The sequence below is a fragment of the Saimiri boliviensis genome, chromosome 3 (assembly GCF_048565385.1).
Source record: "Saimiri boliviensis isolate mSaiBol1 chromosome 3, mSaiBol1.pri, whole genome shotgun sequence".
NCBI lineage: Eukaryota > Metazoa > Chordata > Mammalia > Primates > Cebidae > Saimiri > Saimiri boliviensis.
This window is the reverse complement of record NC_133451.1, coordinates 102,305,848-102,322,518: the sequence shown is the minus strand read 5'-3', so window position 1 is coordinate 102,322,518 and position 16,671 is coordinate 102,305,848. Positions and strand designations below refer to the sequence as shown.

At 40.8% G+C, this 16,671-nt stretch overlaps 1 protein-coding gene across 5 annotated transcripts in view; it reads right to left on the bottom strand.

Moving 5' to 3' along the window:
- Positions 1–1,626: 1,626 nt before the first annotated feature.
- The window catches only part of EGF (epidermal growth factor), a 103,235-nt gene continuing 88,190 nt past the window's right edge, over positions 1,627–16,671 (bottom strand). For 4 of the 5 annotated variants that reach the window (XM_039468423.2, XM_039468425.2, XM_039468426.2 and 1 more), the window contains 4 exons: positions 15,830–15,997; positions 10,693–10,810; positions 6,309–6,390; positions 1,627–3,341 (listed from right to left, as the gene is read on the bottom strand). In XM_039468423.2, coding sequence (XP_039324357.1) covers positions 3,088–3,341; positions 6,309–6,390; positions 10,693–10,810; positions 15,830–15,997 — 622 coding nt within the window. In that variant the 3' untranslated portion in view covers positions 1,627–3,087. The remainder of the gene's footprint in view (positions 3,342–6,308; positions 6,391–10,692; positions 10,811–15,829; positions 15,998–16,671) is intronic. The other variant, XM_039468427.2, reaches the window with a different exon arrangement.

Here is a 16,671-nt window from a genome sequence, read left to right as displayed (position 1 = left end):
AAAAGGGATCTGGAGGGTTAGAACAATGTCGCTGATGAGCACACTGATACAATGGGATGTGTGGACAAGTCGGAGTTGGCAGAAGCCAGGCATTCCCTGCTTCCCAAATGGGAGGGAGCGTCTGGTGGACCAGGCAGGGAAGTTTATGGAAGGATGCTGCTTGTGTGTCTGGTGGTGGGTCTGGAATCACCTGGGTGCATCAGGGCCAACGCCCAGGAAAAAGAGGCTTAGGAAACACTAAGGAAGGGACAGCGGGGACAATCTGCAGGCTGGCAGCAACCACCACCAGGAAGAGTGAGGATGGGCTGGTACCAGTACATCTGTCTTTTGCTGCATCTAACCACAGTGACCAACTATATCCCACTGGCATGCAGGGATGAAAGTCTGGGAAGCAGTCACAGCTTCCCTGGTTCACACAGTCCAAAGCTGCCAGGCATGGAAAGCCTGGTGTTTTCCTTGTTGCTAGCATGGGGCCTCTAGCTACAGAAACCCTGTCAAGTTCCCAACAGGAAAGTTTGGAATTCCTGCTTCGGGAATGAACCAAGGCAGAAAAGAATTTCTCATTTAAAGACTCAAAGAATGAAGAGGAAATAAAAAGTCAAAGAAAACAAAGCAAACCACAAAATCTTGCCTGTCACAGCTGCTTAAATTGACTAGATATTTTGTTTCTTTTAGCCTTTTGTTTGTTTTGCTTGCATGTGTATGTGTGTTTTCTAAGGATTTATAATGTAGTACAGCTATCACATTTTCAAATGATCACACAATAATTTATTCTTGTGAAAAGGACATCGGTTAGAAATCAAGGCTAATAGTTGGACTGAAATCATGTGGTTTCAAAAGAATACAGTATATTTAGCCTTTACCAGATGCTAGAAAAGAGGCCAGAATGCTCATTTTAGATGTAGTAGGTAACATTTAGTCATGGAATTTCAATCAGGCATTGTGCAAAATAAGACCCTGAGAGTTAGGGAATAAAAGCATTCAGTCTGGAAAAAACATGAATCAAGTTTTTACATGAAAATGCTGTTTTAAAAACTTGAATTTTTAAAGAAAAGAGGACATTACTGGTAAAGATGCAAAGTTGCAAGAAGATATCTCTGCAGGGTGGCTTGTTGATTATAAAACACAGTGTGTTTTTTTTCTTTAGTGCAACCAGGAGGTAATGGATAGCCTAGTCAAGGACTTAGCAGGGTCCCAGTTTCTAAGGTACCAGAGTCATTAAAAAGGAAACAAGGATTTTCTGGTTCAAACATAATGGTATGTTATGGGTAGCCGTGGTCTCGTGTCATTTCTTTTGTCATCATTGAAACCCTAAAAGGAGGAGGTGCTAAAATACAAAAATGTAATTTAAACCCAAAAGTGAGCTTTTGGAGGCAGAAAAAATATTCACACATAGGGAAAGAAAACTTTGTTATTTTTCTGAGGTCAGTTCACTCAACAGAAATAGACAAGTCTTCTGATCCTCTAGGATATTAATTGTCAATGAAAGCAAAACTGAATATAGAAAAATCTAAATTAGCTGGGTGAGGTGTCATACTGAATAATTAATATCTACAAACCTCAAGTCATCCTCCCCATCACCAAATCTTTACCAAAATTCTTATAAAGTATCCATTTGAAAGCAGGTACTTCAATTTCTTTTTATTCTGATGTCTGGAATCACCAAAGTCCAAGGAGTTGAGAAATGAAAAATAAACAAAGGGACTAGTTAATGCATAAACTGAATGATTCAAAGCCCCCAAAATTCAAAGTCACTATATCAGGTTGTGTTATCTTTAATAACAATACCTTGGCTGCAAGAAAATATTTAATTAGAACATTATGTGAAATTTTAATTTATAAAGTTAGAGTTGTAGATTAAAAATTATTTTTTAAAGAGTTACAAGGCTGGGCACCATGGCTCATGCCTGTAATCTAATATGTTGGGAGGCTGAAAACAAATCAATTCATTTTGCAAAATTACCAGCATGACTTTGTTTGAGGCCAGGAGTTCAAGACAAGCCTGAGCAACATTGGTGACCCTCATCTCTTCAAAAAATAAAAATAAAAAATTTAGCCAGGCATGGTGTCCTGTGTCTGTGGTCCTAGTTACTCTGGAGGCTGAGGCAGGGGGATAGCTTGAGCCCAGGAGTTTGAGGCTACACTCAGCTGTGGCTATGCCACTGCACACTCCAGCCTGGACAACAGAGTGAGACACAATCCTCTCTCTCTAAAAAAAAAAAAAACAGGAACACCAGCAAACTTGACAAATGATTTTGGTTCAACTCTAGCACTGCCTTAGACTATAATTAACTACTTAACCAGGCATACAATGAAATGTTTATGTTTTCTGGTAATTTTATTTAAATAATTAGAATAAATTCATTGTTACCTATAATGAAAATAAATCAGGCAATTTACTTAAAATCTTGTATTTGAAAATACATACAAATTCTGTGGGGGAAAAGGACAGTAATAACCAAGAAATCCCGAAGCCTCCTGTGTAATAGTTTTAAAATAAAATGTTTTCATTCAAAGATTTTTTAAAAAAGTAATTCTGAAGAAATCAGTTTCTAAATTACATTTTTCATTGATTCATCACAATTCATTCTGCAAAATTATCAGCAGTGGACCATGCCAATGAGAAGTTAAATGCCTACACTGTATGTTAACTGTATTGTAATATTCTAATAATTTCATGAAATTGACATAAATGTTCGGTCCAGATCAAAGAAATTACTTTGTAACTGACCAGTGTGATTGCCTGCTTTAACCCCTAACTACTTCTGGGGCTGCAGGAACAACAAACACTAAAATCTATTTGTATTGACTACTGAAGACAACACAATTTGCAAAGCACTGTTATCCCAATTTTGGTTTCTAATAAGTTACCTAGTGATTCTCCCAGTACTCTTACTTGAAAATAAGACTGCCATGAGACTGCTTGAAAGAACAAACAAAAGCACAACTACAGATCTGTCTCCAGGCATTGAGTAGGTGGTTAGTCGTAGAGATTGTGGAACCAAAACCTGTAATTCTCCTCTACTTTTGATAAAAACGATACTGTCCATAGTTCATTCTTCTTGACTTTCCTTTTAATTCCAGTTTTCACTCAGTCAGCTCCATGTGGTGTGATGGGTCCAGGGCCCTTTGTTGCCATAATGGGTTAGCTGACAGGAGAGAATGGGGCTTCTCGCCAACCCCATCAAGGGGCTGTGTTCCAGGGGAGGGCATATGAAAGCTTCGCTCCATTGCCTGGGGACAGGAACCCTCATCACTGGATACTGGAATCCAGCAGCCTTGCTCGGTGCCCATTCCACGTAAATGGGGCTCCTGACTCCATGAAGTTGTTTGCACTGACCCTATACAAAAGACAAAAGAAATTTCAGTATTCATATCACTCATAACACTTGGCAACATAAATCATAAATGGCAGAACTGGCCTGAAACACAAATATAACCCATTTTCAAACTGTTCTAGACACATTTTCTTTTTCTTTCTGTCTCTCTCTTTATACAGGGTCTCACTCTGTCACCCAGGCTGGAGTGACACCCAAGCTGGAGTGCAGTGGCACAATCACAGCTCACCATAGCCTCTTCCTCGGGGTCAGATGATCCTTCCACCTCAGCCCCCTGAGTAGCTAGGACCACTCGACTGATTTTTGTATTTTTATTAGAGACAGGGTTGCCATGTTGGCCAGGCTGGTTTTGAACTCCTGGGCTCAGGTGATTCACCCACTTCACCTCACAAAATGCTAGAATTATAGGTATGAGCCACTGTGCCCCACCCTGGGCCCATTTTTTAAAAATTAAATAGGCCAATACAGTGGCTCACGTCTGTAATTCCATCACCTTGGGAGGCTGAGGTGGGAGGATGGCCTGCACCCAAGGGTTCAAGACCAGCCTTGGTAACATAGGGAGACTCCATCTCTACATAAAATAAAAAATTAGCTGGGCATGGTAGTGCACGCTTGTGGTCCCAGCTACTTAGGCGGCTGAGGTTGGAGAATCGTTTGAGCAATGAGCCATGACCAAGCCATTGCATTTTGGCCTGGGTGACAGAGTAAGACCTTGACTGAAAAGAAGTTTTTAAAAATTAGAATAGTCTCGGTTGGCATCTTAAATTTTTTAAATTAAAATTGTCTTAGTTAATTGAGATGGTTTATAGAACTGTACTACCTGACACATTGCTCTTTAGCTTTTACTGTGTACTTCCTGTCTCCCCATCCGGACCACAAATGACTTAAGAGTAGATAGAGCTCAGGTTTTTTTTTTTTGGTTTTTCTTCCTGAAATGGAGTTTCACTCTGTCAGCCAGGCTGGAATGCAGTGTTGTGATCTCAGCTCACTGCAACCTCCATCCCCCAGGCTCAAATGATCCTCCCACCTCAGCCTCCTGAGTAGCTGGGACTACAGGTGTGCACCACCACGCCAGGCTAATTTTTGTATTTTTTGGTAGAGGTGGGGTTCCACCATGTTGGCCAGGCTGGTGTCTAACTCCTGATCTCAAGTGATCTGCCCGCCTTGGCCTCCCAAAGTCCTGGGATTACAGGTATGAGCCACCGTGCCTGGTCTGAGCTCAGATTTTAGATGTATTTATTTTCCTTTCCCCTGGCATGGTCAGGTGCCCCGAGCATATGCTCTGCACTTAACCTGTGTCAGCTGATGTTAGCTGAGCTCAATGAAGATGGTTTTATGGAACTACACTAGTATTGCGTTTTAATACGTTTTTCAGGAGCAGAGAAGAAATTGACTCAGGGCCAAACTTGATCGTTTGTTTAATTCCTCACTTGACCTTCCCCCACCCCGATCTCTATGCGCACTTTCACCCCAGGCATTTATGAGACAGCTGGACATGATCGGGGATGTGATCAGTCCTACTGGGAGACAGTTATATGAGTGACCCACACAGAATGGGTCAAATTGTTTGCAGTACAGTGTCGGGGGAACAATACAGAAGCAGAGAGACATTCTAACATACTCCTGAGTACTCAGCTAACTGTAACAAGTCCTTAGTTCTTTTCTAAGTTTAACCAAATTCCTGTCAAATTATTGTGCTATTAGCTTGCAAAACTGTATTATTACTTGTGCCTCTATAGCGGATTACCATTATAAGAAAGAATTGTGTTTTTAGCTGCTCCAGGGAAAGTGGTAACTAAGAGATATTCCATTACTTTTTAATAGTGTTACCAATAACAATAAACACTGAAACAAATTTTTGAAAATGCTGAATTTTTCATCAGAGAAAGTAATGATCCATATAAAAAACTGTTATTTATTGTAGTTTTCACATTCAATTCTTAAGTGTACCTTAATATCCAGGCCTTCTTCAAATTAGGTAACAAAGTTGTACTGAATTCAGTATTTGGGGTTTCATGGCAACATAGGTATGAGAAGGGAATTTAGAGCAAGTTTTCCAAAATAAGAAGCCTATGGTCTTTCCAGAAAGAAGTCTGAGGAGGAGGTTACGGTAATAAACATATTGAAGAAGGAAAAAATATGGAAAATATAATTAGAGTTGATATTTCATGAGCTCCTTTCATTAGCAGAGGGACTGTTTTTGTTGGCTAAACATTTCTCTAAACCTTTCCAAAGGCCCATGACACAAAGGCTGGTCAAAAATGCCTTTGGCCTGGGTGCAATGTCCTCTGGCCTATGAAACAAAATGCAAACTGAGACCCAAACCCAAAAGGTTGATCGTAATGCAACTCTTGGAAAAAGTATTATGTGAAAGGGTATCTGAGTTCATTTCTCTCTGAAGGAGACCGAGTGCCTTAGAACCGGGGTTGGTTTTATGATCCCTCCACAAGTGGCTTGGCTGGACTTCACAGACAGGCAGGCGTCTGGATAAGGTCAGGCCCCTGATAAGACCGGAATACTGTGAAATCCCCAGGACAATCCTCACATCAACTCAAATTCACAGAAACCCTTCCCACTAGATGGATTAATATGGAACATGTTTTCTTGAAACCATTTAAAACTTAACTGGGAGTACTGCAGCTACCAGTATGGATCCTGGACCAAAGAATGACCTCAAAACTCAGTTCAAATCCAGGAGTCACCCATTGTATTCTTGCTCAAAGTGCAAGGACATGGGCTACTCTGTGACTAGAGTTCTGAGTGAACATGTTAGCTTCATGTAAGACACAACTCCAGTGCAAACAAGGTCCATGACATTTCAATACAGCCCAGCCACTCACAGAGCTTATGCAATTTACTGTGTGTGTGTGTGTGTGTGTGTGTGTGTGTGTGGTTAAAGGAGACTTTTCACTGAAAAACAGGAACTACGTAAAAACAACCATTCACCAGGAGCCAGGGATAAAAACTGACCAGCATCTGCTGCGTGACCATCCTCACCAGCCTCCGCTTGACTCCCAATCCTGAGGTCTTGGTGTTCCTTTAGACTCACAAACTGCAGACAACAAAAAGGAGACAGACAGGATATTGTTATCATTCACAAATGATCTCAACATCATTGAATCAAAGTCTATGGCTTTACAATGTTCATTGTATGTAAAGTGAAAGTCAGAAGAAAGGCCCTGTGAAGTTTGTCTTTCTAGCTAAAGAGAGATTCAGCCTTCATTGAAGAACCTTGTGTTACTTTCTCTCAAAGCAACTAGGCACTACCAACACGTTAACTGAAGAATCTATTCTAATTCTGGAATCTCAGCTTTTAGGGTCATGGATCCCTGAAGGCCACTGATTTACCACAAGCAATCCAAGAATCCCTAAGTATTCTTTGCCCATAGGCCAGACAAATAATATCTCATATATGTATGTGCTACAACTTTTCACACACACACGCGTGCACACACATTTATAACACTCATTTAAACGTGCTACCAAGTTCTGAGTAATTTGGGGCCATTAAAGGCACTAATAACTACTACTGCAATGACAATTTCGCAAGCTGACTGAACAGCCTGGGGACCCAGAATTTTAATAGGGAGGAACAGGAAACAACCACATTTCTCTTCAAGTCAACAAAATGATTACTTTTGTCATTATTTGTATTATCAAAAATCGATTGGGCACTTGCAATGCAGGCTGACCAGAGTTCACTGGCTCTCATTCACTCTAGATGGATTAGATATTAAAACAGATCCACGCTACAAGGAGAGGAAAGAAGTAACCGCATATAGCAGGACAAAGGACATCATTTGGTGAAGTCCTTCCTTGTCAATCAGTAACCAGTACAAGGACTGCCCCATGGGTTTGGCTGATCAGGCTCCATCGGTTCAGAAATGGGCCCTCCACAGAAAGGAGTGTGCAACTCAGAAACAACAGAAAGAGGAGGAGAAAAAAAATCTCTTTGCCCATATTTTCCTTTGAGAAAGGTGTAGAAAGGGATGATGAGTGGGGCCAATTAGGGAGAAGACAGGGACATGTTAAGGGAAGGGTGAATCCAGACAACATGTATGTTCATTGTCTTATTTTTTACAATACTAATCATGCTTCATCTTGTCCTCATTAATGATCTCCTGCAGCGACGCATTGCACAATCAACACAGGATCCACTGTTTAAAGACACATGCCCATTATTTCTGTCTCAAGCCAAAATTCAACCCTCTGCACTGCAAATTTTCTAACCTCGTGCCTCTCTGCCAGAGGAACATAGGTCCTGGAATTCTGGGCTGAGTTGGGAAAAGCAGCTGATGGAACCAGATTTGTTTCTGCTGCTGCTTCCTCTAGTTTGAGCGTTCAGCTCTCTCCCACTCCCACTGGTATCTATAGCAGCAGTTGCTGTCAATGACAGTTATGAAGGATGTGGGGGACTGAGCTCAGCAGCCCCAGGCCTCCTAACATAGTTCTGAGCCAACAAACTGCCCATGATAGCAGCAAATGCTTTTGATTTTTTAATAGGCCTACACAGATTGTGTTTCTCCTTCACTGCCATGATGATGAATTAATGAGATAAATTAAACCTGCTATTCAAAACCTGAATGAAATATCATATAGACTGATAAGTAAAATCTGGATAACTTAGAAGTTCAGAAAGTCATGAAGCCTCAAAGAATCAAGCACATTCTAGAGCTAAGTTCTCCAAGAATCACACACTTGTGAAATTGATAAAGACTGAAGGGATCTTAGAGATAATCAAATCCGAACCCCTTGTACTGAGGGGGAAGCAGAGGTCTGCATAGGTTAAAGAATTTTATGTAGATAGCCAATTGGTGGGGGAGTAAGACTAGAACTCAATTTTTTTCTTCTTATGTCTGACTCTGTCACTCAGGCTGGAGTGCAGTGGTGCTCATAGCTCACTGCAACCTTGAACTCTTGGATTCAAGTGACCCTCCTGCTTCAGCCTCCTGAGTAGCTGGAACTACAAGTGTGTACCACCACACCCAGCAAAGTTTTTATAAATTTTTTTAAGAGAGATGATCTTGCTACGTTGTTCAGGCTGGTCTCAAACTCCTGGCCTCAAGCAATCCTCCTGCCTTGGCCACCCAAACACAGGGATTACAGGTATGAGCAACCACACCCAGCTTCTATTTTTTCCGTCCCCCCAAACTTGAGTCCAACCAAAAAAATAAGGAAACACTGAAAGCCTATTACAGGTAGGAACAGATGATCACCTGGTAGTCAAAAGTACAGGCATAGGAAGCTACTTTTTGGGAATTCACAGTGAGATGGGAGCTAGGAGTAGGGAGAATGAAGTGGGAAGGACCCCAAACATTGCCTTTGCTCCTCCATAACCTCTCCCTGTTAGATCTCCCCTAAGGATTCAATCCTCCACGAACCTGCCACATATTCCAGTCTCTTCTACAATACATAACCACAAATAATGCCAACAGCATTATAATGGCAACAGTACCCACTGAATCAGTCGTTAACTCTGACAGGTTTCTAGCAATGGAAATTCCCTTAACGGAGTCAAGAATGTGTAGCCTGTCTCAAGACTGCCCTCTAGTGTTCCAAGACCAATTACTGAAGTGGATGATTTATAAAGCATCTTGAACTTCCCAAACCTCCATGCTTTTTGGAAAATGTTTAGGATTGTCAGATAAAATACAGAACCCAGTTAAATTTAACTTTGAATTTAAACTTGAACTTTCAGTATAAGAATGAATTTAACTAGGCATATATTTTTATTGGTTATCTGGCAACTATTTTGCTTCTGAAATTTAGGGAGTTGAAATGTGTCTGAGAAAAGAAATATTAAGAAAATTAAAGCTCAGTGCAGTGGTTCATGCCTGCAATTCCAGCATTTTGGGAGGCCAAGACAGATGGATTGCATGAGCCCAGGAGTTTGAGATAAGCCTGGGCAACATGGTGAAACTCTGTCTCTACAAAAAAACAAAACAAAAATTAGCTGGGTGTGGAGGTGTGTGCCTGTAGTCCCAGCTATTCAGGAGGCTGAGGTGGGAGGATTGCTTAAACCCAGGAGGTCGAGGCTGCAGTGAGCCGTGGCTGGACACTGCACTCCAGCCCAGGCGACAGAGCTAGATCTTGTCTCAAAAAAAAAGAAAAAAAAAAAAGAAAAGAAGGATATGAACAGACACTTCTCCAAAGGTGACGTTTATGCAGCCAGCAAACCTATTTTAAAACCTCATCATCACTTGTCATTTGAGAAATGCAAATTAAAACCACATTGAGATACCATCTCATGCCAGTTAGAATGGCGATCATCAAAAAGTCAGGAGACAGCAGATGCTGGAGAGGATGTGGAGAAATAGGAACACTTTTACACTGTTGGTGGGAGTGTAGATTAGTTCCACCATCGTGGAAGACAGTGTGGCGATTCCTCAAGGACCTAGAAATAGAAATCCATTTGACCCAGCAATCCCATTACTGGGTATATATCCAAAGAATTGTTAATCATTCTATTGTAAAGATGCATGCGCACATATGTTTATTGTAGCGCTGTTCACAATAGCAGAAACTTGGAACCAACCTAAATGCCCATCAATGATAGACTGAATAAAGAAAACGTGGCACATATACACCATGGAATACTATGCAGCCATAAAAAAGAATGAGTTCGTGTCCTTCATAGGAACATGGATGAATCTAGAAACCCTCATTTTCAGCAAACTAACACAAGAACAGAAAAACAAACACTGTATGTTCTCACTCATAAGTGGGAGTTGAACAGTGTAAACACATGGACACAGGAAAGAGAACATCACACACCAGGGACTGTCGGGGTGGGGAGCTAGGGGAGGGCTAGCATTAGGGGAAGTACCTAATGTGGATGACAAAGTGATGGATGCAGCAAACCACCATGGCATGCGTATACCTATGTAACCTGCATGTTCTACACATGTACCCCAGGACTTAAAGGACAATTTAAAAAGAAAAAAAAGAAACAGTGCCAAAAAGGTAAAATTAAAAAAAAAAAAGAAATTAGAAGCATAATCTTGGGTTTTTAAGACATCTATCTGGAATGCATCAACTAAAAATATGGAAAGTCTTCACATAACACATACAGATCTAAGTTATAGAATCTACATGAAAGAAAATTTCAAAAATGTATTGTGCCATTAAATTATGGCATTACTATAACTCATCTGATTCCTCTAATTAGCAACACAGTTCCCGCACCCTCCCACCAAGGACCTCCCTAGCTGATGTGGTCTTGGCTAACATTGACACCAGCTGGAAGCTATAAGATTCCAGTCATTCTGAACTCAGTGAAAAATTAGAAAAAAAAAAAATAAACAGGGGTTGGCATCAAGCCAATTCCTTGCTTCATCTGCTTTGGTCACATTACCCAAGGTTGAGGGCAAGAGGACATCCCAGCCTCACTGTCCACAGGCCTGCGGCTGCTCACATCTCTGCTTGACTCCTCATGAGGATTCTCTGGATTTTTCGATAGCAGCTTCTGAGTCCTGTGAAAAAGTCAAAATTTGAGACAATCACACAACAAAACAAAACACTCAGCCCACTCATTGATGGTCAGGGACAACTGTTTTTGCTACTAAAATTTAGGCACTTATGTAGGAAAGAAGAAATATAAAGATAACTAGGAACATAACTTTAGATGTTTAAGGCATTATTTTCTGCAAAACTCAAAATACTTTCCAGATAGTGTTTCATTCTTTCCAAGGTTCCATGAGATAGAGGGCGTGTATGTGTGTGTGTGTGTGTGTGTGCATGTGTCCGTATGCTTGTGCATGTGTGTCCACATGCCCATGCACGCTGAGGATTAGCTTTGCATTCATTCATTTACAGGTATCTATTGAGTACCAATTATGCCCCAGGCACTGTCCTGGTACTGATGATACAGCAACGAAAAAACAACTTACTAATTTTGCAGAAAGGAGTGGGGCAGTCTGTGGAAAAAATATCTTAGCAACTATGTGAGGCAGACTATGTTAGTTCCATTTACAAGTGAAGCCATCGGGGCTTGGAAATGGCAGTGACTCACATCAGGCACACAGCTACTAAGGGTGGTGTAAGAAGTGTGTCATCCCAAGTGTGTACCTATGCAACAATCTTGCATGTTCATCACATGTACCCCAGAACCTAAAATGCAATTAAAAAAAAAAAAAAGTAAAAAAAAAAAAAAAAAAAAAGAAGTGTGTCATCATGACACAAAGCCTAGGCTGCTCTTACTGGCCCACTGCAATCTTTCATTCATAAAGAAATTAGAGGCAAAAACAGAAGGAGTGGATTGACCCAAGATAAGAAAGTCTCATAGTTGCCAGGCGCAGTGGCTCAAGCCTGTAATCCCAGCACTTTGGGAGGCCGAGGCGGGTGGATCACAAGGTTAAGGGATCGAGACCATCCTGTTCAACATGGTGAAACCCCGTCTCTACTAAAAATACAAAAAATTAGCTGGGCATGGTGGCGTGTGCCTGTAATCCCAGCTACTCAGGAGGCTGAGGCAGGAGAATTGCCTGAACCCAGGAGGCGGAGGTTGCGGTGAGCCGAGATTGCGCCATTGCACTCCAGCCTGGGTAACAAGAGCGAAAACTCCGTCTCAAAAAAAAAAAAGAAAGTCTCATAGTTGCCAAGCCAGGAAATACACTAGGTATCTTGCTTCCAAATCCAGTTTTTTAGACTACTGTCTTATTTGACATTCAGCACTGAGTCTATGCAGGGTGTGGTGCCATTCACTAGGGGTGGGGATGGGCAGATTTAGCATCGAGATGGAATCCTGTCCTCAAAGCAATAGCCTCTAGAAGGCAAGAGAGAGACATCTGTGAGATTTCTACAACAGCATCACTGTCCTGGGGCAGATGGGCAGCTTAATTGCCTGTAGGAATGCGACTCTTTGTTAGAAGCCCTATCCAGACATCCCAGGAAGAGTGATAAGGATGGGAGGGGCTGCTGTAAATCTGCCACCACAGATAGTACCAGGAGATGGTATGGGTTATTATATGTTTTAATCAAAGGCTTCAAAGAAAAAAATTGAAGCAAGTGGCTAATAAAAACAATTAAAAAATTATAAAGTTACAAAGTTAGCTGTAAATTTGTACCAGTCAGAATGGCTATTAATAAAAAGTAGGAAAAAAAATAACAGATGCTGGTAAAGTTTTGGAGAAAAGGAAACACTTACACACTGTTGGAGTGAGTGTAAATTAGTTCAACTACTATGGAAAGCGATATGGTAATTCTTCAAAGAGTTAACTGTAGAACTACCATTTGACCCAGAAATCCCATTAATGGATATATACCCAGAGGAATATAAATCATTCTACCATAGTGAATGTTCATTGCAGCACTATTCACAATAGCAAAGACACAAAATCAACCTAAATGCCCATCAATGACAGATTGGATTTTTTTAAATGTGGCACATATACACCATGGAATACTATGCAGCCATGAAAAGAAATGAGATCATGTCTTTTCTGGGAACATGGATGGAGCTGGAGGCTATTATCCTTAGCAAACTAACACAGAAACAGAAAATCAAATATCATATATTCTAAGTGGGAGCTAAATGATTGGAATTCCAGAGCACAAAGAAGGAAACAACATACACTGGGGCCTACCTGAGGGTGGAGGTGGTAGGAGGAGCAGGAACAGAAAAGATAATTATTGGGTACTGGGCTTAATATCTGGGTGATGAAGTAATCTGTACAACAGACCCTGGTTATGCAAGCTTACCTGTGTAACAAACCTTCACATATACCCCTGAACCTAAAATAAAAGTTTAAAAAGCCACGAAAAACAAAGTTTTAGTTTGTGATGAAATACCTCCTGTTGGTTTTCTTACAAGGAGTCCTTCCAAGAAATCACATTTTGTAAACTAATAATATTACAATATTTGAAAAATGTATTTAGTTTCACAAACAGTCTTTTCTGTTTTGTCTTATTTTGTTTTTGAGACAGAGTCTCACTCTGTCGCCCACGCTAGAGTGCAATAGTGCAATCATGGCTCATTACAATCACTGCCTCCCTGGCTCAAGCGATCCTCCCACCTTAGCCTCTGAGTAGGTGGTACTACAGTTGTATACCACCATTCCTGGGTAATTTTTTGTATTTTTTTGTAGAGGCAGGGTTTTGCCATGGTGCCCAGGTTGGTTCAAACTCCTGGGCTCAAGCGATCTGCCCGCCTCAGCCTCCCAAAGTGCTGAGATTACAGGCATGAGCCACCATGTCACAATCTTTTGAGAGACACAGAAGACAAACAGTATCAAACAAGCTAGGTAAGACAGGCAAGGAATGGTATAAGGGAGGAAATAACTGATTTTAACCTTTAAAGAAAAATATTTAACACATCTAACTTAAAAACTCAATGCTAGAGCTATGTTTGTTGGTACAGTTGAGTGTGACATGGTAACATTTAGTCTAGTAGTTTTAATTTGATCTCGTCAGAATTGATCTATAGTACAAAGGTAGTTATGCACATAGCTGAAAATTTGTGGAGAGGTAAGCAGCTATATTGATAAGAACTGTTAGGTAAATAACCATAGATTCGCTCAGAAAAAAATTTTACAACTCTGGATGCATTTCAGTGAAAAGAAAAAGAAAGGGTTCTGATGAACTTTCTTTTTGGAGGAATAGTCTTTTCATTTCTGATTTTAGGTATATGAGAGTCTGAGTCTGAAGATACATACTCCTATATGTATGTGAGGTCTGTAGTCAGCTTTCAGCTGAACTGGTCTTTGAATTCCAAGTTTAAAAAGCCAGCAATCTGTCATTAGCTTTCAATCCAGATCTAGACATACTATGTCACAACACAACAAATAGGAAAAAATACTTAATAATTTTGGCATGCATAAACTTTTCATTTCCATTTTTTTCCTGTCTTTTGGCAATGGCCCAAGGGATGAAACATTGATCATTCACTATTCTTTCTATGCATATCCAAGATATTGATTAAACACCAGGCTAAAAAGTGCAATGTTATCGATGGACTACTGAATTAAAATGTCAAGTTTGTGCCTAAGAATCTTGTCTCTCAAGAAGTGGTAGACAAGGGCTTAGAGCATATGACTCTTTGGGGGGAATATTACAGTTCATAGAAAATCAAAATAATAACAGATGGCATTTATTCATTTCTATATGCCAGACTTACATAAAAGGCTTTACTTAGGTTAACCCAATTAATCTCACAATAATCCTCGAGGTAAGTGCTATTCTTGTTTCTACTTTATAGCAAAGGAAATTAATGAACAGAGGTTAGGACACATGTCTGGTGTTATTTAGACACTAACTTGGGATTGAACCTGTATAACCTGATTCCAGAGCCTGTGCTCTTAACCACTATACTAGGATGTAGCAGGATCTCAGATAAGTACATCTTGGCTGATATGGTGAATTTTCCTAAACACAAGACAGTTGCCACTTGAGTGGTTGTGTAGTACCAGTAAATGTGGTTAAATTTTTGTCTACAGAGGGTGGCAGATATTTTCTACATTCCCAGAGAACTGGGACCTATTAGCCAGGTGGGTCTTAGGTCCTCCAGCCATGAAATGATAAGATTGAACTGGATAATTCCATAAAGTCCCCTTCAGCACTAAAGTTTTATGACTCACCACTGATTTTATACAGCACAAACTATAACAGTACATAAAATGCTTTTCAATATTGATGATAATAGAGGATGCTGTCCTACTTTCTAAGAAAACAGAAAATGAGCAAACAGTGTAATGCCTATACCTTCACCCTAATGTAGTGTTATTTTTAAAGAATCAAATGTATAAATGTTATTGTTCTACAGTTTTTAATTGTTCACTTGAAATTATTAAAAGCACAAAATCTGAGAACCAGAAATTTCCTTCCAAGTTAGGGAAGATATTAATTTTCTTTTATAACATTAATATTTTGTGGGAAATGTCAGGTTGCCATGAAAAATTATGCAGGCTATGGGAGGAGCATATAATATGGAATGAAGAAATTAGGATGCAAAAACACTTTATGATAAATAGCAACACATACACTATGCAGGTGTGTGGACAAGGACTGCAAGGGAACAAGGAAAAAGTAAAAGCAGTGATGTTTCAGAGCAATGAATTCCTGAGCTAACAGTAAAAATTTTACTCTTACTTCACTTTGTGTGTGTATATGTTTTTGAGACGGAGTCTCGTCCTATCGCCCAGGCTGGAGTGCAGTGGCACAATCTTGGCTCACCACCTCTTCCTCCTGGGTTCAAGCGATTCTCGTCCTTCAGCCTCCCAAGTAGCTGAGATTACAGGTGTGCATTACCACGCCCATTACTTTTTGCCCTTTTAGTAGAGACAGGGTTTCACCATGTTGGCCGGCTGGTCTCGAACTCCTGACCTCAAGTGATCCGCCCACCTCAGCCTCCCAAAAGTGCTGGGATTACAGGTATGAGCACCATGCCCCGCCTCTTTCACACTTTAAATTTAGTATGCATACGTTCATCTCAAGGAGGCAGGCATTCCCCCGGGAGGTCTTAGAGGTTTCCAGTACCAAAGGAAAGACAGGGTCACCTGTAGTAGTGGGCCCCCCACAGGCTCAGGAGGAGCAGCACGGCAAGCGCCACCACACAGACAGCCACCACGGTGACCTTCCGCTGCTGCCCGTGGCCAGCGTGGCGCAGTTCCCACCACTTCAGGTCTTGGTACTGACATCGCTCCCCGAGGTAGCCAACAACACAGCTGTGACAACACACAAACAGAGGTCATCAGAGACGCCTGGCCAAAGACGCTGATAGTTTTGACACTCGATATTCAACTATCTCTCAACCTCTGCATTTCTAGGCTCAGCTCTTTGGAAGCATATAGAAAATCCATCCGGGGTCAGTTGAAAGCACTATAATTTACAAGTTAATGCAGCATGGACTTCTCCCTTCTGTCTGTTTGCCCTGGGATTTATGTGGGATTATTTGCATACTGCCTCCATAAGGCATTACAGGACATTGATTAAAGATCAGTTTCTGTTAGGCTAAAATCCTGAGGAGCCACCTTTTAAAACCAACACAAAGCAACTCTGCCCTAAGAGCCAAGGGAGTTTTGGAAACAAATGTTTGGCCAGATTGCAATGAGTATAGGTGAAAAGGAAGGAGAATTTGAAGGCAGAGTTCCTCAGTTGAAAGCAGGTTATAAAAGAGTGTGTGTAGTTTCTGAACAGAATGCATAACCTAGGCTGCAGATAAAGCTTTTATCCTTTTAAAAAGAATCACTGCTAGCACAAGGGAAGACCCAGTAACATACATATAGGCATTTGCCTATTTTCTTCAATGGGGGAAACAGCTCTATGGAGGAAAAAGGGACGTTCACCCACAAACACCCTGCTGTCTCAGTGAAATTGTCACTAGAATGAGCTGCTGTCC